Below are 26,315 nucleotides of genomic sequence, written 5' to 3'. Positions count from 1 at the left end.
TCCCCCTCCAAATGTTCCTACTACAAGCAACAAAGCAAAGTTATTCTTGCTGAAATAACTGAAATATAAAAGAAAGTCATAGTAATATTTGGCATTTTTAATTTAGGTTTGTTTTATTTAAGTTTAATGTTAATTCCATGCTGTGTTTCAGTAAGAACAATACAGATTCTGTATCTGTGGCTCCAGTCAGATATCCAGTAGTACAAATTAGCTTCAAGTTACACATACTGAACAAAAGAGGTTGAGCGAGCGAAGGGAGATGGGGAAAGGGGAGGGAGAAAGAAAAAATATTGAACACGCATGCAGGCTTATCAATGCCACCTTCAATGCTAACCTGCTTTGAGGAAAAGTAAAGAATAGGCAAGAATGAGCAGCCACGGATTGTTGAACTGTTACCAGCACCATGATTTTCAGCAACATTTCAGCAGTTTGGAAACTTTTGTTTTTATACAGTAAAACCACTACAATATATGTCCCAATGCAACCTGTAACTTCAAGCTAAACACCCAATTAAGTTTAAACATTGGTATAAAATTCAGTTTAAACAGTTATAAAAAAAGAAAAATGCCACCACATGCGCACTACCTTGCCATAACAAATCTCTCCCTTACAAGTCTAACAGCCTTCGGGTGTAACATCCACTTCTAATGGCAATCTCGCCACACCTGGCAGGAGACAATACAGTAATGCTGAAAGAGCCTTTGCACAGTCCTGTTAGTGTCTTAAAGAACCTAAAAGCTGGCACCAGTAAAATCCACAGAAATTCACTCTTGCCTTTAAGAACTTTTAAACTGTGTAAAAAAAAAATAAAAATAAAGAAACCCAACAGGGCAGGAACCTAAATTCTGAGACCCAATGTAAAAGTCAGATTTGGTGGTTCTCAGAGTGACACTGAGGGTTTTTGTGGGGAAGGGGAAGGGTGGTCAGAGATGGGTTCTCTTGTTGGCCTTTGTGTCTCACTGGTTTTCATCTTCCACATCCTGCAGCGCTTCTTTATTCTGTTCTTCACCTATGAAAGTGTTTAAAAGTAAGAATGGCGTTAACTTTTAAAAACGAGACCTGCAGAATGACTTAACAAGCATCTAGAGATTAATATTTTCATGCAAGTACACACGCTCACTCACACACTTACATAAATGACACACACACACTCTCATAACATAGCCAGTTCTGGAGTGAAGCGTTTCCATGGAAATTAAGCCTTATAATCACCTCGTCACATTTCATACAGGACTGTAGCACAGGCTATTAGAGGACATACTCTGTCATCAGGACAAACAACAAACCACCCTTTCTGAAAACTCAGACTCTGCATGTGATCAGTCCTGTTGATCAAGAGATGAACAGCCAAGACAAAAGTCATCAGAATGGCTGTAGATCAACATCCTTAAATCAGAACATACCTTCCCAAAAACCTCATCTCTACACCAGACAGCACCTAAGGACATCTACTCAGTAGCTACAGAAATGAGACAGTTTTTAGAAATTAAACTTTTTTCTGCCCCAGTCCACTCAAGTCTCAACGAAGTACTGCACTCGATTTTATAAAGTAACACTGATGGCATGTATTATTAAAGGTACCAAAAGTAGTATGAAAAAACATCCCTACTTCAAGTCCAATATGACAAGAGACCCTACGCTTCAGGTTATTATGGAAAATATTTTGTGGAAATTAACTTCTCTTGAAAAATGGCCAGTTTAGACCTATTCAACCAGGCTGCGACATGCAGTGAAATGGAAGTCCATCTATAAAGACTCTTGTAGTAAGCATTTGGTTATACTTCAGCTGCCCCTGGGTGAGATGCATGCAATGCCTTCTGCACATCTTTGCCCGATTTCTACTGCAACAGGAAAAAGTTTAGTGTACTTCAGCTAGTGCCATAACACATGCATGATTAAGTTTAATTGATAAGAGAAACTAAAAAACGTTTTCTTTACAATTATCCTTAACCATGTGAGATGGTACTCTCTTAAGGGCAATAAAGAAAAACTACCCCTTCAAAAATTAATTTGCAATAAAATCCAATCAAATGAGACAAATGACTTTCAGCATATAATCAGAACGCCTGTTAAGAGCATGTCCAGATTCAGAATTATTACCAGGTACAATACAAGGCAGATTTTGGAAGAGGTGGCCTAGGAACACAAAACATCTGACATTCAACAACAAAATTTACATTTTAAAGTTACACAACAGATCATTTAAGATAAGACAGCAGAGGCCCTAACCCAGGAAGATGATTAAAAGAAGATCTGAGCATGCTCTAGGCCAACGCGCTTAAGCAAATACTCCTGTAACAGGCGATAGTGAAAATACTTTTCATGCCCAAATATTCTTAATATCCATCCAGGTGTGCAGCTCAATTCCCAAAACATGTAAGTTACTTCAGATCTTAGTCAAGCATATTGGACCTGGGTAGGGGTAACAGGTCACAAATTGGTAGAACATTGCTTAGCCCTGGAATGGAGTCAAAGATCCAAGCAATTTATCAGCAGCAAGAGAGTGACAGAGGCAAGCATGATTAGTGATCGGAAGAAAACTGACGCTGAAAAGTTCATTGAGCCACGTCGAAGACTTACAAAGTAGAGTTTTTAGGAAATGAACAGTTGGACTTTCCTTTAGGAATCTATACAGCAGGAAAGAAGGGGAGAACAGGAATCATATGAAGACGACATTACAAGCGTGAAAATAAACTAAACAGCTTGTCTATGACATGGTTAAAAGATACAGTAAATGAGATGAGAAAGCGTAGCAGCTGAATTACACCTGATTTTAGAAAGTCATTCCCTACAACCTACACAACTGGCATCAAAACAGGCAAAAGCTTATTGCAAAAGAACAAGCCTTTTTCACGTCCCCACCCCTCAGGAAACTGGTAGTTTTGATGATCTTTCTGAATGCCACTGTTAACTCTTACCAATCTTCAAAGGCTCTAACCCCCTTCAGAAATACAGAGTTCTGGAACCAACAGTTTTAAATGCACTCAGCATATAAGCATGGTATGAGGAAATGAGAAGACTTTACTTTGCACCTATGTCTAAACATTATGCATAAACACGGTGTTTTTTGTGGACCTGAAGAACTACACCACGATTTTAAGTAGTTCCTACAGTATTTTAAATTTTGTAATCATTATCTTTCTAGCATGCATCATAAACAGTAACTAGAATAATCTGAAATACTTCAGGAAGAACAAAAATACCTGTTTTCTATGCTATGGAGCTAATTATGAAACAAGGAATTTGAATCTAGATTATGCAAAAAGAAATATAAAGAGCCTCTGTAAATAATCTTGTTCAACTTCTACAATATATGAGATATGAGACACGTTAGTCAGCTCACATGCAAATAAAGATAGCTTTTGGAAGATGTTCTAATGCCACTATCTCTCAACAGCAATCCGGCCTTGTTACTTAACCGAAACTGCTTCCTCAGTGTTCCCACAGAGCACCAGGACATTTGGCTCCATTAAAAGAAAAGTCACATCTTAATTGTGGGAATTAGGAACACATTTCTTTCTCCAATGCCTAACCATGGCAAGGAAGGCATCTAGTAATACCTGCAGTATTTAGTGCAGTCTGTACAGATCCATCCAGGATACGTACATATGCTTTTGCACCATTAGATAATCTTACACCTTTGAAAGCAAGACGTAGTCCCTTGCAAGAGACTAAGCACTAGAATGTCAGGTAACCTAGGAGCCAAGAACACGCACATTTACAGTTTTCCTAGTTCTGTCAAAAACCCGAAGAAATAGGGGTAAAATGTGACCTGCAACATTCAATACTCATGTTCTATGCAAAGAGCTAGAAGCTATCAAGTATCACTACTCCTTTAAAACAAACCCATCAACCCTACACAAAACCAGGCAGTCAATAAAAATAGATTCTACAATTGCTTTCAAATGGATACTACACCAGTAAAGTACTCCAATGTAATGCTATATGGCTATCACCATGCTTCAAGTACCAACTTACAAAAAAACCAACTCATTTATTTATCTGAAGTTGAGCAGTAATGTCATTTCAAACTTCTATGCGTTTCTAAGTACCTAACATACTCTAAATAGGACTGCCCCCCCCCCCCCCCCCCCCCAAGTTAAAAGCAAAGAAAGCCAGCTCTTTCCACTTGTCTCTCCAGGACACATTTTTTGCAGAAGTGCGTGCGAGTTTCATCTTTCTAGATAGAGAGTATGTTTAATTCACTAGCAATAATCGGTGAAACAGAAGGCATAACTCAACTAAACAAGAGTAAATTTATGCTTTCACATACAATGCTAAGTATGAAAGGAAAAAGTCCATTCAGAATGCCAAAAATCCCTCTAAAAATTTAAATAACTATTTAAATAACTATTTAAATAAACTATTAGATGCTAGTAAACAGAAGCAATCAATGTCCCACGCTCCTGTACTGCCAGGGGATATATTCGCTATTTGCTCTGGCAATAGCCTACTTCAGGAATCACAAGCCAGCATTTTTGGGAGTATTAAAGAAAGTACTTCAAACATCTCAAATAGCAAATTAGATTTCCTCAAGCTTTCCCCCCCCCCCACCCCGGTAACAAAGTATTTTACAAAATCCCTTTTGCTTTCTCCTCTTCTCTTCATAGTCAGTTCTTCATAAGAAGAGTAAAAGATATGGTAAGTGCTTTAAGGTGATTAGTATGATGGCAGCAAATCTTCCACTAAAATGCCAACAGAAATATTGAGTGACCTGGAAAAAGGGAACCTAGATCATTTGCAATACTTCCTCCTGCACTGGAAATTCATGTCTGGTTGGAATGACAATCATAGATGAACATGAGCCATAAGAAAGAAAAGCTGAATTAATGAAATCACTGCTTTTAAAATAATCACAGATGACTGAACAGCCAGGTGGGGAGAAAAAAAATTAAGTTACTAATTCTACACCTCCTTACTTCAAGTGAGAGGTGAAAAGCTTATCAAAAAAGCTAGTGCCAGCCCCATCAACTTACCCACTGTTAAGAAAAGGGCAGAGTTCAGGAAAGTAAATTATTGGGAAAGACAGAAGTAAAACACCAAACCAATCTACACTTCCATGCTCTGTTTTCCTGGCAGAGATCGGGAACAGCAGCATTTTAGAGCAGAGTTTACTTACCATCACCCTGCATGTCTGAAGTCCATAGTGTCAGATTATCACGTAACAACTGCATGATAAGTGTAGAGTCCTTATAGCTTTCTTCACTCAGTGTATCCAGTTCTGCAATAGCATCATCGAAAGCTGCTTTTGCCAACCTGTAAGCACAGAATAAATCAGATTTAACATACATTGCTAAACAGAATCCAGAAGCACACAAGTTAAACCTGTGCCTCAGAACACCCATCTTCTAGTTTGGCTACATGACATCCATAGATTCTGTAACAAATTTTTATATTATTTAACAGTGTTTATACGTTTATCCGAGTATCTCCCATCTTCAAAACCAGTCCCTTTGTGTGCTTACGAACAGTGTCGTCTTACTCAAGAATATTGGTTTTATTAAACATTTCTACATCTTGCGGTACAAGTGATCAAGGTCTGTTAAAAGCAAGTATATTACATAACCTGCAATGACAGGAACAGAAGACAAACGGTATTTGCTTCAGTCCTCACTTTTATGCTCATATGAGCTGAACCCCTACAGATAGATGAGCTACTGTCATTCTATACATGCTCACAGTTCACAGAAATTAGTAACATGACCCCTCTTACCTTGTGTAATTGCCAACAGCAAGAGGCGGCAAGTTAAATCACCTCGCACTTTTTGCAGGATAAAGGCATGCAGAGTTAATATGGCAAGCTGTTAAGCTGCCATTAGTTGATCAATGACTACTCTGCTTCTCATACATGATCTACTCCCAGATACACAAATGGGTCTGGACTTGGAAGAAAACAGCAAAATTGAAAACCTTTCCGATTAACTGACCTCTAACAGAGTAAGTCACCAACTACTAGTAGGAAAAAAGCCAGCCCAGAGTTTCTGTTGAGGAAAAGCAGTTACCCAAGCAGCAAGCACTTCTGGCTTGTTTCATATTCACAGACATTTTCTTCATCTTCCTAGTCACTACCTACCTGCAGGCACGATCAGGAGAATTAAGAATTTCATAGTAGAATACAGAGAAGTTGAGCGCAAGTCCTAAGCGGATAGGATGTGTTGGCGGGAGTTCTGTCATTGCAATATCACTAGCAGCTTTATAAGCCACCAAGCTATTCTCTGCAGCCTCCTTCCTGTCATTTCCTGTGGCAAACTCAGCCAGATACCTATGGTAGTCCCCCTTCCTGAAAACAGAAACAGAATGTACAGTGAGAAGTCTTTATTTCCCCACCAGCCACTAAATAAACGGCTCCATTCCAAAACTGATGTTTATACATTCACACACTAAGGACACCGCTGCTGAATTACTGTCTGGACAGCAATTAAGTGAATTTTAAACCATCAGGCAGGAAAACCAGTTTGGGTTCACTTATTTTCCTGCATTAGTACACAAAATCATAGCATTACCTTCTCCATTACTCAACTGTTTCTCTGTACAACTGCATCTCATCTAAACTAGACAAGTTTTTGATCTGAAGAGTAGAGATAATTCAACTAGAGGGGAAAACACTCTCTGATCATTTCAAGATTTAAACTAGGCTTCAGAAAAATACAAAATACGCATCAAACTAGTGACTACAGCAACACACTCAACGGCCAAGTTTCACTTAATAACGCAATTGTGAGGTTGACACTACATGACAGTTATCTGTCTACCTCATTTTCTTCTCTTTATGAGGAGTGTACAGCTCATGCAAAAAACTACTGAAGCCAGGATGCAGTCTCTACATTATTAGCTCAATTAAAGAAAACTGTTGTTTCTTACATCTAAGAGCTGCACAACAGCTTATGTTAAGTTCTCATGACCTTATTCCAAACATCATCTATCCAAAACCACATGATCGGGCCACTAACACCTCAAAGGTAGCCAAAAAAGGGGTATTGGTTAGACATGACTGAACTGCCCTCTTTCTAGAAGAAGTTGCTGTGGTTGAGTAGGCAAAGACACATGTATAGCTACTTTATTTGTCTCTAGTTCAGATACAGTAAGAGGTCTTTGCCTCACAAGAAGATACTTACATTTTGTAATAGAAAACCTTGGACTCGCCAGTGTTAGCTGCTGGAATGAGGTGTTTGTCCAGTACATCCAGAATGTCACAACAGATTAACTTCAGTTCAGTCTCAACCTATTAAAAAATACAAAACAAAAAGAGGAGGCAAGGTTAGCACGTAAGACTAAGAGCTATTTCAAAAATATCCAAATTATCTAAACAGGCAACATCATAAAAATCCAAGGAGGGGGAGGACAGAAGAAAAAACAACAACAAAAAAATTCAGCTGTTCCACAGGTGCGTTGACCAAAACAGTTCTGCATAATTAGCTAGCACACAAAAAGGACAAGGACTGATGTATGATGAAATGTATAACTGAATAATGGAATTATAAATTCCCTGGAACACATCTTGCTAGACAGCTGCATTAAGTCTGTCTTAGGATATAATGCCTTACTGCAAGGCTTGCACAACTCCTAATTCCTTAAGTTTTTGATCCTGGAAGGCTGCCCTAGAAGTGGCAACAGTGAAGGGGACAACTTGAAGGTAATTAATACAAATCAGCTAAACTCCATTTCACCCAGGGTTAAATGGCACCTTCGCAACAAGTTTCTAGTGACTACTTGGGAGGCAAAGCTCTAACAGAAGAGCCTTAAGACAAAAATAATGGAGTATCAGAACAGAATAAAGATATGCCACACAAACAAAAAGGTCAGATACAAGAGGAAAACAAACTCCAGAAGATACAAACTTGAGAAGCAGGCAAAAAAAGCAAAGCGCAGCAACTCAGAGAAAAAGCAGAAATCATCAACACTAACAGTGACATCTGTGGCCAAAGAAAACCAATGTATAAAGCCTTATTTAAAAAACAGGTATTGGATTTTAACAGCCAAAGTTGAAAATGTTGTCACATCACCTTCATTTTTTTCTAATTTAGAATATAAAGCAAGGTCTATGAGGTTAGGTTTTACCACAGAAAGTTTCACACCTGAAAGCAAAGAAACTAAGCATACCCCAAAAAAGCTAAAAACTGTCTTTTGACATCAACATTGCCAAAACCAGACTTACTCTGAGCATCCATGTCATTCATAGTAGGAGTGGTTGGTTAAATGCAGGTAGTAACCTATTGCTGCTCTTTCATGTTTTCGCAGCAACTTTCATAGCTACAGCTGAAGACAACTCTGGCTCAAGCTACTTTTATGTACTCTAAAGTAGAGGTGTTCAAGCAAAGGCATCAACATTAGTTACAGGAAGCTAGCAGCAACTGCATGTCTGATCACAAGAGCAGCCCCACTCAGTCCACTATCCCTTTCTATCCTCCCACCCATGCAGTTTTCCTTCCTTCTTTCTTTAAGCATTGTTCTTGCCATGTAATATTTTTATCACCATATAGCTGCTCCCAAACTATTAGGGTTTGTAACCACAACATCTAACCTCAAAAGCTGTTAAAGTTATAGATGCAAAATAAATGTTAAACTGGCACATACATAAACATACCAATTTGTACAAAATTACTTAACAAATTTGCTAAGTTCCTTTAGAGAAATTAATCTGCAGCAAATTTCATATACAAACAATGTCAGAATGCCCCAGCATTCAGAGGAAGAGTTAGATGCTACACTTAAAGTTATGTGACAAATGCTTAAGGAAGTTGCTGAAATATGGTCACTTGAGAAGAATCTACTTCATATATTCTTGGGCTACAAAAGCTATAAAACCTTTGGCCAGCAGTCAGTTCCTGCAAACTTCTTTCCTCTTGGTCCTCTTTTTCAATGACTTCTTTTGCAGAGAGATCTTCAGCAAAACTGCAAAGAATTAAATCAGTTTCTAATCCTCTTTTGTTAAATAACCATACACGTACAAACTTCTATTTCATCTCAGACAGACCTTTCTCAGCTTTGCTTAAAGGATCACTCACACAAGTTAATCAGAGATCAGCTGCTGTCCAGGGCAATGTAAACATCCTGACCAAGCTTAGTTTAAAAAGATTTGATACAAATTGAGTTGATTAAGAACAATACCAAAAAACCCACAACAAAACCCTAGAAGGTCTTTTATGAAAAGGATCTGTTCTAGACAGAGTGGCTCAATGAGCTCTGCAAAGCAGCAGACCAGCACAAGAGCCTGCACTAAGCCTGTTCAGAGCATTCAGAAAAGGTAGGTTTAGCACCTACCACCGTTCCAGCTCCAAATATGATGTATGGTACTATAGGCTTTGACTGACAAGGAAAGAGACTGCTCACCCCGATGGATGTGTAAAAGCCACCACAATCCACTCTGCCTCTCTTTATTTTACTGGTAGTGCTGGCTTAATCAGATTCCAAACTGTGTTCTTAGCTCTGCAGATACAAAAGCTTCTAAACCACCTGATAATCTAAATAAGGAAACTTACTATGAGCAACCAGGGGAAGGGTAGCCTGTACTAGTTCTTTGACCTGTTTTAATACGTAACCCCCAAAATAGCTGCACCTCACAACTGAGATGCAACATGAAACTAGAACGATAGGAAACAGTTGCTAAAGCCTGTAACCTACCTCCCCCCACCCCTGCCAAAACAGACAGACACTCACATTTACACCAATTCATCACCTAACCTTTCTAAGAAGAGGGGAAGGAGAAGACAGCCCTGCAGCTGCCCCAGAATACAACCCAGGTGGTGAGTCAGAGCACTAGAAACACAAATTCTCATATGCCACAAATACAGACCAGTAAGAGGAAGGTGAATACTTGTCCTATGCTATTAGGGAAGGGATTTGGTTTTACCGCAAGGAAGTGAACTGCATTATGTGCAGACATACACTTCATCCTCTCAAGGACGAAGACTGCAAGCTTCAGTGTGTTCTCATCTACAGAGATGCAGTCAGATGAGAAAGCCAGGGGCTCCACTTTTGTGTATCCAAATGGCCACAGGACCCAGAAAAGCAGCTGGTCTACAAAGGAAGCAAGTAAGTGGCATTTTCCCCCATGGCTATGTACGTGTTTTACTACATTTATCTTAAGTGGCTTGGGTAAAGGCATAGCCTGGCGTCTTCCATCATCTCTCAGTATCGCCTTGCGTATGCCTCAGACAAAACCAGCCCAGCCCTGCTCTGACAACACCATCTTCCCTTGAGTTCTGCCCCGAGTCATGCTGGTGAGCAGCTCAAACAAACTCCACACATTTAAGAGCCATGTGCTAAATTATAATAACTACTGATGGAGATGAAAACCGTCAAGTAATTACTTACACACAAGCTACATCTTCTATTTCAACTCTAGAAGCACTCTATAGCTGAGCAAGGTCACACCTGGTTCTGGTGGTAGGTGAGAGATGCATTTTTCTAGAGATGCTGGTTCTCCCACTCCCCAGTGCTTTACACTTGGCCTGTCAGTCCCCAGACAAGTGTTTTGTTTTGGGTTGGTTTTTTTTTTCCTTCTTCAGAGGCTTTCAAGCCTGGGAAGGGTCTCCCAACAACACTAAACTTACTCTAAAAAATGCTATGGTTATTTGTTGACAAGGTAGCATAATAACCAGAACTGTGCTGAGTCTGTAGTGGATCTTATCTGTTCAGAGCAGCACTGCAGCAACAGTGAGAAGCATCATCCAAACCTTTGCAATATGTTCTTCAGGCTCTTACTGCTCCCATGCCATCTTGCCAAACCCATTAACACTCTCCTTACAGCAGATGCTAACTCATAGTAAGTTTCCCAGCAGCTACAAACAGGACTTGGTCTTCAGCTGCAGATGATACATAGAAGCCTCTTGGAAAACTCAGGCAAGAGCTGAGTAGACACATCTGGTCTTTCTCCAGTATGGAACTGCATTACAGTTCTCCACAGCACTCTTCCACCTAAAGCAACTGTGACAGCTATTCCCTTTAAGGATTTAGCAGCTGAGGATACCATTGGCATGGCACTGCACTTCACGTGGCCTCTCTCTTGACAGATACCCCAAGGACTACGTACATTTATTTCTTGCACACCGGTCTGTTCTGCATGGTACTTGCCCTCTTTACAAAGAGCGATGCAGAACAAGGCCTTTTTTACAGCCCTTTCAAAAACAAGAAAAAAGTCTTTTCACTATTAAAGGATCTTTGCTGCAAGATAGTAACCACCCACAAAACACACAAAAAGAACTGGAAGCACAAGACAAATTTAAACAATCATCAGATAGCTATTGTTTTATTTTATACAGTCTGTTAGAAAGATTTTAGACACCCATCAAGAAATGGTATTTGGGACTCTATGTAACTGGCAGAGTCTCATCCCATCAGCATGCCAGCTTAAAATTAGAAACTCACAACTTTAACAATTCCATGGAGCAACAGAAACCCTATGAGTCAACAGAAAGTAGTCCAGAGCCATTCCTGAGAAACAATTTCCAAGCCAACATCATTTCCATTGGTGGTATATGAATCAGTGCCAGGTGATATAAGAGACTCCACTGTTTCTCTGGAAGTGAAGATCTGAACCATGTGGAGGCACTTGTCTTCAAATAATGGAGATTAAGCCTCTGCAGAAATGTGTGGGATTTAAATAGTATGGGAGCATGCCTGCTCCATGCTAAACCATCATTTAAGGAAGGGGGGAACAACTACTCACTGTTCTAATAGCTGAAGGTTTCATTAGCCCTTACAGATGAAAGTCAAAGCTTGCTCCAAGTTCTCCATTTTAGGTAAAGTTGCACAGACTGCCTAGAGTCAGCGTGAAGATATGTGCATCAATTTTTCCCCCTCTCAAGAGAGAGAAAATAGCAAGGCCTTAGAGGTTATTACATATGCAAGTTTCACAGTTGAGATGACCATGACATCTTAACATCCCCCATCCCCAGGAACATGGAGTGCTTCATCTCAAATTGACTGCTTTAACTGCTATCAGTGTAACTGACCAGCTCAGGGACAAATTAAAAATCTGTATTTTAAGAACCAGATGCTGTCAGAGAAGCCATACTATCTCAGCACTCATTTCAATGCAGGCATAGCTCTCTGAGCTTATAATAGGTCTGCCAGTTCAATTGTGCAAGACTAACTAGGCAACTACTTTTCACTGTCACCCAACTGCTAAGCAGTTAGTTTCAACCAACACCTGCCAAGTTTTCATCTGGGGGAAAAAAGTAACAAAACAAGGCCAATGTACATGCAATGCAACTATCACAGTGATAAGAGACAAGGTAAAGGAATCAAAGGAAGGGGCCATTTGGCTTACACTGCCTGTCATTTTGCCAAGAACAACACCGAAGATCCCTCCCCATTGGCATTTCAACCAACAGTGTTAATATTTTGAGCTCTGTAGGACAGACTACTGCAATAGCACGAAGTGTCAAGGTCTGTATGAGCCAAAGGAACTTTTATCAGAAGAAGCAGCTTGACAGACAAACACCTCCTTTGATTAATTTTCCAAGAAAAGTTGCTTGGGATAAGTCAGGTTGGAGGGGAAAGAATAAGCCTCCTGAGAACATGCAGCCTTACACTTGAGTTAAGTAGGGATGAAACAAAGTGCCAGCACCATTCAAATATTTAGCAGGTATGTAGAGGCACTGAAGGAAAAGCCCTCCCTTTCTCCTTCAAGTCTACTGCCCTTTTGAGCATTTACACAAACACACCCAACCTCTCCCCTTCACCAAGTATATTTATTCTCCAGACAAGGAACAAACTTCATCCTTTCAAGACTGTCACCTTATTACAGCTCACCACACTGCAGACAATCTAGAATACCAGGGCAGTTTATGGCAAGAGTAACAAAAATGGACCTCAACTAAACGGCATTATGCCACAACACCAACTGCATCTTACCATTTGCCGATATTCCCGAATCATTTTTAATTTATCTTCTCCACCTTTGTTTTCTTCTTTCTGTTCAATGCTGCTGATTATTCTCCAGGAAGCTCTTCTGGCTCCAATCACGTTTTTATATGCAACAGAAAGCAGGTTTCTTTCTTCCACTGTCAACTCCACATCCATTCCAGCCACTTTCTTCATTGATTCAACCATTTCTAGAAGAAGAAGGTCAGACAATTATTCTCATAGCTAAAGCATCTTTCAAACCATTCAAGAGAAGTTTTATGTTAATGATAGCTTATGAAAATAGGCTCCCTCCTCCTTTCATACAGTTACTCATTACTTTTATACTGGAGTGTTCCAAACAAATCAATGAGCATGTACACAAAAGGAAGCACCTGATGTTCTTTCGAATGCATTTGACAAGGGTCCCAAAAAAATTCTTTAAACATAGCTGTTTTGGGGTGTTTTGCTTGGTTTTTTTTTTTTTTTTTTTGAGACAGACAAAAAGGATTTAGTATTAGCAGCAAACATGTTTTTCACAGTGGATAACTGTTATCAGTACAATCCTACATGAATGCGCGTTCTTCAAAGTGCTTCAGAAAAGGCAGTGAATAGCGAGACAAGCATGAGCAAATGTAAGCTAGCTTTCAGCACAGCAAGGACAAACTGAAGAATTACAGAATGCTCCACTGATTTGTCAACTGGCATACAGTGTAACATGGTAATTAACCAAAAAATAAAATCCAGATTTGAAAGGATATAGAGAAATATGAGTACTGTTATTCAGGAACCAAGTCAAAGTTCCAAGAGGAAACCACCAGAAGAAAAATTAGCTGCTTGGAGAAGTAACAAAAAAGTCATCCTGAGTATAAACAGAGCAACCACATCCACCCATCCCAAGTAGCTATTTACACTGAAAAGTAACACACAAAATATAAATTAATATTTATAGTTCAAACCTTTTGAAAAGGGCTTCTAAACCTGAGGTTAAAAAAATTATTACTAAATATAGCTTTCCTATACATAAGTGGAAGCAAAAGCTTGAACTACTTAAGGAAGGTTATAATCCTTTCATTACCTAACCACATTATGATTGCTTGTGACATACTAGAAAAAATAAAAGCCGAAAATGTTAAATATACGCTAATCGAGAGCCTAGTACAAGACATCCAGGAACCATCAGTTTTGTCCTGTCACACAGTGCTTCAGTTCATTCACCATTTACCGTCTAGCTTCTAGAACTGGTAGGAATCTCGCAGACCAAAACCAAGACCATTAATGAATGAGACTAAGCCCCAATTATCCCATCAACTCAACAGGACAACTGCTTCATAGCTATCTGCCAGGTAGAGGAACACTAGAATGACACAGAATCATTTAGGTTGGAAAAGACCCTTGACTCCAACATATTTAGCTTCTGCCAAGAGCATGATGTGATTAGGCTATGCCTCCCATAGTATGATGCTTTACCATTCTGTGGCCTGTTTACCATGCCCACCCATCATCCCTCCCCCATCATTTTACCTCCTTATGTTCTGCTGTGTCATGGCAGCACAAGCAATGGGAAACTAACAAAGCTTAACTGTCAGGTTTTTCCTCGGGGTCCAAAACTCACAATCTTAACAGGCATAAGCTATTTCAGCAATGGAAACTGTAGGCTCAATCTTTACCCCTGCCATGAATAACACTATCAGTCTCCAACAGGTCTCCACATGTGTAGGACAAAATTTTATAGTGGCTCTATTCTTACCAGAAGTCAGAAAAAAATCCCTACCTCTACCGGTAGATTTTGCTTCTCCGAATCACAAAAAGTAACAAAAAATCCACCAAAGATTCAATAAAACTTTTACAAAACACCACCCTGTTATTGCAAAATGGTGAACTGTTTTTGCTGAAGACTTCAAGAGCTGCCCTAAAATATTCCACATACATAGTTAGTATTAACATAAGCATGCAGTCTTGTAATTTAAGCTAGCGAAGTTAAAGGCAATATGATATAGTTACAATATGTAACTTAAATAATGGAAGCACTATGACTTATTTCCTGAAGGATGACCCTACCATCTATACAAAGAATTTACTTGAAAGATGCATATTTTTTAAATTATGCAGGTGAAGTCATCTCCTATTTTGAAGTTTCTTAAAGCAGCAGAGCTACACTCAGGATAACATGCCTGACAGTGTTAATTCTTGTGAACAAAGATGACAAACGGGAATTAAAACTTGCAGTCTCCATTACTTGGGTACCTTTGCCAAGCTCCAGCCAGAAATGCAGGGCTTGCCTTTGAGCTTAATGTTTAACTGCCCTCAGATAAGAGGAGTAATTGAAACTGCAGTACATCTGCAGTTTAAGAAATTAACCTGTGTTTGTGAATGCACAGACCTCCCTTCAACCATTAGCTGTTTAAGTTCATTAGCTGAAGACATATCCCCTGTGTAAATACAAATAAAGTGTAGAAAAAAAAGAGGGGGTAGTCATGCCATACTATTCATCTATGATGCTCATTCCCAGGCACCCACCATCACTCTGAAGATCTTCTGTCTGACCTAGTATGATCATTATGCTTTAATCAAACATGTATGGTTTTGGATGTGTGGCAAGCTTAACTAAGATCACATTAACTTTGTCCCATCAGATCATCTCTCAAGTTATTAAAGCCAGAGGAAACTGAGTAACACTAATACCTTCTCTGGAACTGGCAGGTTTCTGAAGTACACCATGTCTTTTTCAATTACACTTGCAACCTTGTGCATCCTACCGGTAGCCTCTAGCAGTAATACAGCAACACACAGTCTACAGGAGATCTAGCTTTTCTTTAAGATGGAGTTTATATTCTTCTGTGCTTTACCAATTGCAATTAACTACAGAGCATTTCAGTCATACTAAGGGATGTACTGCAACACTTCTATAGAAATCCTGCTTCTTGATGAAGTAAAGTAACTATTCACATCTATCTCTCATATAATAAACGATACACATGTAATAATTACTCCAGAAGTGTGGAAGTGAGAAACATGTACAGTAACAGTTTCCAAGACCTTCTGGCCTGTGTCAGGAAATTGCAACAACTGGGAAAAAAAATGGGCGAGTTTTATCAACTGTACTACAGGTTTCCTTCACAATCTCTTCCCTAGAAGCAGGTTTATCTAACATGGAAATTTAAAAGAAAAAAAGCTATACCCAAGACTTGCTGCTCCCTTTAAATGAGTATCTGATTCTCAGAGCACACCCAAACGTTTAATTACAAATTTAATCAATTGCTTAGCTTCTGCAGGATTTTATCCATTGCTAGCCTAAACATCTACAAGCCCTTGAAACAGAGGTCCAACACCTCTGTGCACTGGAGGACAAATCAAATTTAAGCTAAGCAATAGCTTTTCCAGAAGTATACCCAAGACCCAGTCCTACAAGAAGCACAGCCTCTGTCAGTACACATTAGCCCTGTTGCGTCTCTTCAGTCCTCAGCAAAGAAGGTCATTAACTATCACCTTGTAGAACCACCATAACCACAGAAATAATGGTGCCAAAAGAAAAGTCAACTGCTCAGAACTACTACCAGAAAACAGGCCTTGTCACCCCAAGATTTTTATGACCATGAGTTGTTAATAAGCCAAACAGACTTTTTGCCAAGTGATAGCCATCAAGATGCATGGGGGGGGGCGGCGCTTGAGGTTTTCATTTGTGCTGAAGCACAAAACCCTCAAGCTTCACCAACTCTTCATACTAGGTACAAAGCCTCTCTTAATACACTGATGAGGGGAACTGAAAGGTCTTCTCTTCAAAATCTTAGTACTGTTTCTAGTTAAATCACAACCACAGATTAAAATCCCACCCATAAACAACTGTCTTACCCCAAGAGAAAAGATTTATCAGCCTACCCACAAAGCTGTTGGAGAAAAAGGTTTCTACTTTAGTAAAGAGCCCAGTTTTACTTACAATACAAAAATCTGGGCTGGTATTTCAACAAGACAAAATATTATGCATATACCTTGGTCTTCCACAATAAAGTCATAATCCAGCCCTGAAAGTTTAAGCCTGATGAATAGTCTTAAGAACTCAAGCAATACAGGTATGTTGTCCTCCTGCTTTTTTATCTTGTCCAATAGAAAACTAATTCTATACAAAAAAAAGCCATATACACCTGCTAACAGAACAAGCATTTTATATTCTAAGTGCAGCTTTACCTATCTGGAAGATTCCACAAGGAGGTAAAAAGCTCAGAGACCATTCGAGACAAAATACAAATCTGAGATACCATTTCAGTAAGGAGGATTACTGCAGTAATGACAACTCATTGCATACACAATCCGGAGATGCTTACACTGCATTATGGAAAAAGTATGTTATGCAGATTCAAGAAGACAGAGATTGTAGTTTAAGTGGTTAAGTTCCAGCCTTTCAGTTGATTGTGGCTGTCACCTTATTATGCTACTGTTAAATCATGCCACCAGGAGAACAGGAAATCCCAAAAGTAAAATGTGGAAGGATAGGGGAATATTCTGGAGAATGACACGCTTGCCCTCGATTTATATCCTTCCCAGGCATTTGCTGTTGGTTGTTACAAGAAATACCACAATAAATAGACATTTAGTCTGATCAGGTTTGTACCTTCTTACAGAAAAAAGGCTGAGGCTCAAAACAACTGCCCAAGATACTATAAAACTGTAATAACACCATGCCATTTTTTAAGTTCCTACATTCTACTACTACGATTAAGACGTTTGGCTCCTCCTTGCAAATATTGCTGACTCACCTCCAGCCACAGCAGAGTAACAGTAGGGACACACATGCATAGTTTGTAAAGCACAAAAGATTTGGACAGCAGCTGCCACTACACTGAGCACTAGCTACAAAAGATTTTTAAAACAGCCTGGTTTGGGGATTGGGGTTTTTTGTTTTAATGTGAAAGACAAAGATTATGCCTTACTCTAAGCTAAAAAATAATGGGGAAGTTTACAAGTGTCGAGAAGCATATGTTTGATAACCACCTACTAGGAGTCAACCCACAGAATCTGTACAAAAGGCACAGTTGATAAGGAAACTTACTACGTCACAAAATAATGAATGCCTCTTTACCAGATAAAGATGAAAAACTAAGTGTTGCTTCTCAAACTCTAGAAATCCAAGCAACTCAGGGGAACTGGAATGTCCCTGTGTAAGGAAATACGGAAACAGGTGATGTACGGCAAATTCAGTGGAAAGACTAAAAACCTTCCCAATACAGGATACAAAACTTAAGAAACAGTAGACCGTATCAAAGGAGTAGCGAGTATCTGACAGTAGTTCTATCAAGGTTTGTGCTTGTAACAGAAACCACTTGGCCTGTACAAGGGCTGATGCACTAAAGAAGAGAACCTTTTGGGGCAAAACTACAGTATTTGCAACCTCTAATTCAGGTACCATAGTGCTTAAGTCTCTCACTAACCATGATGCTACAGTGTCGGATTTTTTTGTTTTATGAAGCATCTAGTTATACAGTGTACAACAGGGCACTCCTAATCTGATTTTCAATAATACACAGAATCTACTTCACCCTTATACTGAAGTAACTATCCCTTGCCACCACACACACCGGTTCATCATTACCACAGGAAAAACAAGAGCTAGAAAAATCTATGAGTGGTGTGCTTAACTTCCAAAAGAAGAACTACTTAAGTGAGAAAGCTCGTTAAAATAAGAACAGAAAAAGAGCTTGTTGAGTAGAGGTGGGATGGAGATAACTTGATGGTCATCATACTGAAGGCTCAAATCACAATGAACTTTGGGAAAACACAGAAGGTGGCATTCTTAAATACTATGAAGTTAATGGTAGCAGAAGCACAGCGCTTCAGAAAACCGAAGCTGTGTTTTAAGTTTAATTCTTTCTATTCCCCTCATCCAAGAGGAACAAAGCAGACCAAGATCTTCAAGCTTCTAAGTTGCTGCTCAGTATCTATTGTAGCATTTCAGAAGCTAAATGCTGCAAACGAGCATCCGTGTGATGTAAGGATGTGAAAGGATACAGCAGAAGAAACAAGTCTTCCCACATCTGTTCACCACAGAAGATCATGCACCATAACCAGCATTCAGAGAAGACTCAGTACAAGTACTAGTCCTGTACTTGTTCATTCTTGGAATGAACAAAGGATGATCGGTAACGAGTCACAAGAACTAAAAATAAAGTATCTGATCCTAAACTCTTGTGTATAACCTCTCAGATAAGACTTTAGTAGCAGCAGCAAACAAAGCAACTAACACTATGTCAAGTTTTAAGAAGGGTTCCAGCAGACACTCAAAAGGAACTACAGACCCATTAACCTAACATTCACAAGGCATCAAGTTAACAGGAATTATACAAACAAACCTGAATGAGTGGGTATATGCATAAACACTATATTGTAGAGCATGGCCTTCTGTAAACGCAAGTAATGCCTCACAGATCTACTGCGATGCTTTGAATGAGTCAAGCATATGGACAAGGAAGACATGATTGATATAGTCTACCTGGATTTCCCAAAGGCATTTGACAAGGTCCCTCACCCAAGGTTCTTTAAGGAACTCAACTGCCATGGGATAGGAAGGAAAGTCCTCACATGGATAAACATTTGGCTGAAAGACAGGAAAAAGGGTATGAATGTAAGACTCAAGTGTTCAGAACAGAGAAAGATCACCAGTAGAATCACACAGTGATCTGTGCTGGGAAGCATGCTAACATTTGTAAGTGATGCAGAAAAATGAAAGCAAATGGCAGTCTGCTGCTAGTACTAAGAACAAACACAAAGACAAAAAAAGAGCTGAAGAAATAGGGGCAAACATATTTTCTTCATTAAGCGATGAGCTAACTGTGAAGATTAATGCCCATAGACTGCATTTTCCCTAGAACTGCAGGCCTCCACCTGGCATCAGTGGGCACCATCCTATTCACTACAATGACTAGCTCCAAATTCAAGCAAAGAGAAGGAAGGGCTCATCTCTTCAACCACTAGGAACTCTTCTTCTGAACACACTATTACATTGCCTGCATTAGGTTTTCCTGTTCTCTTAAGAAATCCTGCATTTGGCAAGCAAGACTTGAGATAGCTAAACCAGTGCAGCAGTTTGCAGGGAGATGGGCAGGTGGCTTTCCCCTCTACCCCTACCAATTCCATCATGCCAGCTCAACACTTCTTTGACCTCTCAACTGGATGATTCAGGTCACCAGCTCGGAAAACAACTACTCAGAAAAAGAAAAAAAAATGTTGCTTATAAAGTAGAGAACTGAACTGGCTCTAAGGGTCAGACTAGAACCCAAGTAAAAGGAGAAATAGCCAGAGAAGAGAGGACATCCCTCTTTCAACAGTGAGTTGTCACATTAGCTCACCCCACTTTGCAGCACTGCATCTTTAGTTTCTAAAAGCGTAAAATGAACAAAATGTTTACCCTTACACACTACATAAATTTTTGCCATTTTTCTTCAAAGGTCTTCATGTGCTTGGAGCACCTTGAGTAGATTATTACAGGCAATTAAAAGCAGGGTGCAACTACCAAGGTACTAAAAATTGATAATCCTATCTTAAACTCCCTATATAGAGCACGCCACCATTACCGCAACGTACGAGTTTTATACAAACGAGCATAGAAGAACCTAACAACTATATTCCCAGCAGTTAAGACAACCAACAGGCAGAGGGAGAAAAAAAATACTGAGGAATATGCATCCTGCACAGTGGTTTAGACTATGATTTTGTGGAGAAAGCAGCAGGTTGTACTGCTATTCTTGTACAAGGTTTATAACAGCTGGTGCAGCCAAGACAATTCCAACATTTGATTGCATGACTCTGCAATATACAGTTCTACAAAGGGTACTTGTACTTTTATGCACTCGGAGAAATAGATGGGTTAAGGCCAAATTCTCCAAGCAACAGTGGTATTTTCTGCATAATCAATCCTACAGACTATCACACTATCATCTCTTCAAGCTGCAAACATACGCTTTTCTAAATAAAAGAGGGTTTCTCCAGTATTTGTAACAAAAATTTTAGTTTGAAAGCTAACACAGGCAAATCTAAAGACTGAGACTCATCACACATTTCTCTGCTTGACTGAGACCTGCTACTAAGTACTCTTCCAATGCAAGTACTCAAGTAACTTAATGGACACTAACTCAGCTTCTGGACTCCTTGCAGAGAACCAAACCATCTAATTGCAGATGTTTGTCTCCTTTGGTTGCTCCTGGTACCTCAGGAGATTCAAGAAGGCCATTACAGAAAAAGGCCCTCTCTCACACAACTCTTCATGATCAGAAGTAATTTTTTATGGCCCAGTATGTCAACAATTATCACTTAAAAAAATTAAGAATCTAATTCCTCCAACATTGTCTTGAAAAAATACTCTACCTACCTCTTAGATTCCTACATTTCTTAGGCATATGCTGAGATTTTTCTGCCTTTTAGTACTTTCACATCTACCCAATTCAGAGACAAAGAGAGCAGTCATACCCCACGTCACTAGAACAGTAAGACCTTTGACAGAGGGGTGTAAGTACTAACCACTAACATGGGGAGAAGGGAAAAAAAAGAAAAGCAAAAAGCCTTAAGTGTGCTTGACATTTGCTTGAAAAAGACACGTCCCCTGCAAACTGAAATTCATGTGCGACTTCAATCCTAATTTGCAATTTAGTTTATTGACTCTTCATTAAGCTGCAAGTTCAAGACCTTTTACTATGAGACAATTTCTCCTAAAAACAGGTTCAAATCTTGAATTGAGCCCACTGCTGCACACCCTACCACCTTCATAATAAAGACACATCTCCCTGATAGACAGTTTATAAAGACATCGGAGTCAGCTGTTAGCTTGCTGTATGGGGAGTCAGGAGAGCTGTCAAATAGTTTTGTTTTTCCTTCTTACCTGTACCTTGACCTATTATATGGTTTTGGGGGAAAAGAAAACCACCACTTATTTCACCTCACTTAAGTTAACACCGTATGTAAATTTCAAGTCATATACTTCAAGACCTGTAGTACAACACTGCTGTTGGGAGTTTTAAGTATCCACTTACAGTCTACCTTGTGTCATAGCATGTTTCTCATCTGATTAAAAGCAAGATGTTACCTAGCTTCCACAATGGTTTTGACATTCAGCAACAGTCTACAGCAATGCACATACACACATTCTCTTGATATAAAGAACTCAAATGTTAGCAAGGTATTTTCACAAACCAACACAATGTTACCTACTCCAATTGTTTTCCAAAAAAGACAATTTATAGTTATATAATATTCTATTAATAATAGTCTTTGAAGAACATCAGTAAGTGATATTTCTCACAAAGCTTCCTGTATTATAAGTAAGCTTCCTGGCATTTTGTGATTTGTCATGACATGCCTAAGCAGATCTGTGCAGATAGTCAGACACCCAAACCTCTTAATATCTCTAGGGATCAGGGCTTAAATGCAACTTACACTGCAGAAGTACCTAGAAAGTTGTGCCCTTAATCTGAGCCAATATACTGAGGACAGTACAGATACAGGCCTAGATTTCCAACAATACACAAGTACAGCTTCCAAGACTTCGTAAATTCCTTAAGTGGGTCAGGTAAGTAACACCAAAGAAGCTACAGTCAGATGCCCACCGTAACTGCTGCTATAAATGCCATAAACCAACCATACATAAAAAAACCACCCACGACACACCACTCAAAGTCTCAAAGAAAAAGAAGATGGGACAGAACTTAACGCTCTCCTAACACTAAACACAAAAAACTGTCATTCCACACAAATATTCAAGTTACACAAGAGATTTGTATTCCAACGTATCGGTAGGCAGTACTTACCATCACACCATTTTACATGTGACAATTAATAACTGTGACCTCTCAAAGACTAAACTGAAGAGCAAAATTACAAGTAACTTACACTTTCACCACACTGCTTCCCAAACAATTTTGTTCACAGAATTACTCAGCTATGATCTTGGCAGAACTGCAGTATATCACATAAACAAGAACAAATTATGCCAATAATTTTTTAATTGTTTCAGCTGAACAAGAACACAGAATTAGATGCTAAAGCAGTATCTACAGTACATATTCTTCCAGGCCATGGACATGAGACATGAAGATCCATTTAGAAATTTTTTTACCCAATGTGATTCCAAGAAACTTTGGAAGCCTAAAAACCACAGCATTGATTTAAATATGACAACTTTAAGTTTAGTGCTCCCTCCTAAATGATAACAGTCTCATCACCACTCAGCATAAGAAGTATTTCACATTTTGATCTAGCCAGCTTGTTTTGCAAACATCCATGATCCTGCTAGAATAGAAAGTCCATCAAGGGAAATGCTGCACCAAGGCAAACCCTAATAATCAATTTTTATTAGTTGACAGGAAGTCTGATTGTTTTGCACTGCATATCTCTACAATGGGGTAGAGTCTGATTACTTTCTAAAGAACTGATTTACCGCTGACCTAAGAAAACACCAGAAAGACAGTCATGCCTCAAAAGCTACCAAAGCTGATGAATCCTCCAGGATGTTGGCCAAGCATCCAACTTGGGTTTCCACTAAAACCAAAGCCAACACTTTCAGTTGCACTGACTCATCCACACCAGGTGGAGAACCCTATCCTCCCTACTCACCAAACCAACTTCAAGAACGCTGCTGGAATTGGGACCTTTAGGGTAGGCGATACTGAAAAACACAAAACCCCCAGCAGAAGTTGCACGCTTACTGTGGAATATGGAATGGCATGCTTCCCCCCACCCAAATCAATTAATTTGTACCGCAAATCTGGTTTTTTGGGCAGCATTTTTTTCCTGTATGCCCTTACAGTTATTGTGGAGACTGTTTGACTCCTCATTTAGTGGAATTCTTAGTTCTACCTTATTTCCCTACCAGAATGGTCAAAGAAAGGAGTCTTATTTAGGCCTTCCTTTTTTGTTGTAGTTTCTGTTTTCCTCCCCAAAACATGCATTTTTCAGATGTTCTGCAACAGTGCTATCAGAAGCTTTCTAAGCACAACTCAGTAAAAATGTCATTTGGCAAGAACTTGGTCATGTTGTCTATGAAAATTATGAACAGAAAGCACCTGGAGCATCTTCCTACCTCTAAATGCAGCGTAACTGCAGTCACACTTCTTACATACAAGGATATTTATTTCACTTTAAATGAATAAACATAAGGTCTTAGGGCAACAGTAACAGGCCCAGGAGAGTAACATCATCAAGAAAATTAAAGGCCCTTTCTTATTATATGCAAGGGAAGCATGTTTAAAGAAACAGTTGCAAGACAGACATTTTTGGGGAAGAGACACCATCCAAGGCTGCCAGTTCCTCCCCCAGCTATGAAATGATCAGGCATAACACACAAACTTACAGGGGGAAAAGGATGAAAAGATGATGCTGGAAGAGTAAAATGACCTGTAATAATTTCTACCACATAATGAAAGCATATGCATTTTCTTTAGGCAATGAAGTATCATGTATTCAATCCCTGCAGGGTGAGAGCTCACTCTCTCTGGGTTTGCCAGGGGCAGCAGTATCTCCCAGCCAAAGGCAAAGGAAAAGAAAGAAAAGCGCTAGCCCCCCTCCCCCGGGACCCAATACGGCGAGCAAGCCTCTCTCCAGCATCGCCTCCCGAGGGGCCGAGAGAGCCAGGCACCCACCTTCCGTAGAGCACGGCACTGGGCGTTGTCTGCGGCGAGCCGACCTCAGCCCCACACCGCCGAGCTCTGCGAGGCCCAGCCCGAAGGTAAGCAAGGCTCGGGCCGAACAGAACCACCGTAAGCCGCACCAGTCAGCGGTACGATGAGGGGTAGTGGGGTCTCTTTGTCGGGCCCCCCGAGGCGGGGGCGGCTCCCCTGCCCCCCCCGGGACTCGCCCTTCGCGGCCGCCATTTTATTCCCGGCTTCTGCCGCCACCGCCCCCCGAAGCGGGCCCCGCCCAGGCCCAAGCCACCCACTTGTTCGGGCCCCCCATCCCCAGCTCCACCAGCCCCTTGGGGCGCTCCCAGTCGCCATTTTGTCTGTGCCCCTCTCCTCCGCCCCTGCCCCCCTCCCCCGCCCAGCCGCCATTTTGTGGCCGCTCCCTCCCTCCCTCTCCCCTTGGCCTTGCACGGCCTTCCTAGCCAGCGCTCACCATCGTAACGCTCAGCCTGCTCAGCCAACTTGGCCTGATAGACGAGGTCCTCCCGATCGTCCATGTCCTGCAGGCGGGGCGGCGTCGGGGACTGTACGGGGCGGATGGCAGCTGATGGGTCTGGGGGGCTCAGCAGCTACCAGCTCGCTGCTCTCCGGGCAAATATGGCGGCAGCACCTCCTCCCGCTGCATCCGGGCACTTCCGCAAGTGCGCGCATGCGCCCTGCGGCCTCCCATGGCAACGGCGGCTCCTTGGCAACGGGCGGGAGGCGGGGGCCGGAGCCGCCGCGGCGTGAGGCGGCAGCCTGGGGGTGGCGGGGCCGGAGCCGCCCGCTCCCCCGCCCGGTCGTGGCGGGGCCGCAAGCGAGAGGGCGCCGTTGTTCTAGGGAGGCGGGGGGGCGAAGTGCGGGGCCGCCGATGGCGGGGTGGGGCCGGGCGGCGGGTGCCCGCCGGGCTGCTGGCAGGGGGCCCTGCCTCGCGTGAGGGCGGGCCGCCAGGCAGGCCCCGCGCCGCGGGCTGGGGGTGCTCGGGGAGAATGGCATTTCCCTCAATGCATCTCTTTCTCTCGGGGAACGCGTTTCTGCTGCCCTCAAACGCTGACAGCACTATGTGAATACCTCTCTCTGCATTTTTGTACAAATCACCGGGTGTGCTCCATACATAATGGTGAATCTAGAAAAGAGTGAAAGGCAGAAGGTCTGATTTAGCAGGTTTCTGCAATCTCTGCAGGGTGTTTACTCAAGCAAAGTGTCACCTCCAGTGCTATGTCTGACGTAGGACATGGTAATTTCAGTTTTAAGAGTCTAGAAGAACTAGAACTTAAATGCTTCATAGGTTCTTCATATAGTACTTCTGAAAAAATAGAGTATACATTTATAACGCCTCAATTTCTGAAATCAGAATGGTTTGAGAAAACTAAAAGGGATTGTGCTTAGCTGGCACAAATTTAATCTTCAAAGATTTGCTCAGGGAAGCTGTGAATGAAGTCTCGTATCTCTCTTTTTCCAGTATCTCCTAGGATGAGCGGGCTAAAGACCCTCAGCCTTCCTGAGGCGTAGAAGTGCACAAAGGCCTCTGGGGCTTCTGATACACAGCAGAGACTGAGCAGGCCCCGGCACCTCTTGGACGCAGTGTTGGGTATCCTTCTATTTACTCTTTTGAACTGTACCCGCTGAAATGGGCTCCTGATGTGTGACGGAGGGCACACACCTAAAACACAATTTAAAGCACATTTTTTTTAATAGTTTATTGTTTCCTGATTCGTTTTAAAGCATACTATTTCAGCTGGTGAACAAGAGCTTTAGGGTATGTAACATTAACATAACCTTACGGTTTTTTTACAACTAAATCTAAAAATATAACAAAGTGAATTTATA

At 40.8% G+C, this 26,315-nt stretch overlaps 1 protein-coding gene across 3 annotated transcripts; it reads right to left on the bottom strand.

Moving 5' to 3' along the window:
* Positions 1-93: 93 nt before the first annotated feature.
* YWHAE (tyrosine 3-monooxygenase/tryptophan 5-monooxygenase activation protein epsilon) lies at positions 94-25,102 on the bottom strand. 3 transcript variants are annotated; one of them, XM_059829116.1, is made up of 7 exons: positions 24,940-25,102; positions 12,859-13,058; positions 7,116-7,222; positions 6,074-6,280; positions 5,120-5,256; positions 2,581-2,627; positions 971-1,009 (listed from the first exon to the last, which is right to left on the bottom strand). In XM_059829116.1, exons 1-6 carry the CDS (start codon positions 25,001-25,003, stop codon positions 2,620-2,622), a joined length of 723 nt encoding a protein of 240 aa, XP_059685099.1. In that variant the 5' UTR covers positions 25,004-25,102; the 3' UTR covers positions 971-1,009; positions 2,581-2,619. The 3 variants fall into 3 exon arrangements, with proteins under 3 accessions (XP_059685098.1, XP_059685100.1, XP_059685099.1); XM_059829115.1 differs by lacking the exon at positions 2,581-2,627 and having other exon boundaries at positions 94-1,009; XM_059829117.1 differs by lacking the exons at positions 2,581-2,627; positions 24,940-25,102 and adding an exon at positions 19,331-19,349 and having other exon boundaries at positions 94-1,009.
* Positions 25,103-26,315: the final 1,213 nt, after the last annotated feature.

Source organism: Gavia stellata, chromosome 25 (genome assembly GCF_030936135.1).
Source record: "Gavia stellata isolate bGavSte3 chromosome 25, bGavSte3.hap2, whole genome shotgun sequence".
Classification (NCBI taxonomy): domain Eukaryota; kingdom Metazoa; phylum Chordata; class Aves; order Gaviiformes; family Gaviidae; genus Gavia; species Gavia stellata.
Note: the sequence above shows the minus strand (reverse complement) of the source record. Positions and strands in the feature narration are given on the sequence as shown.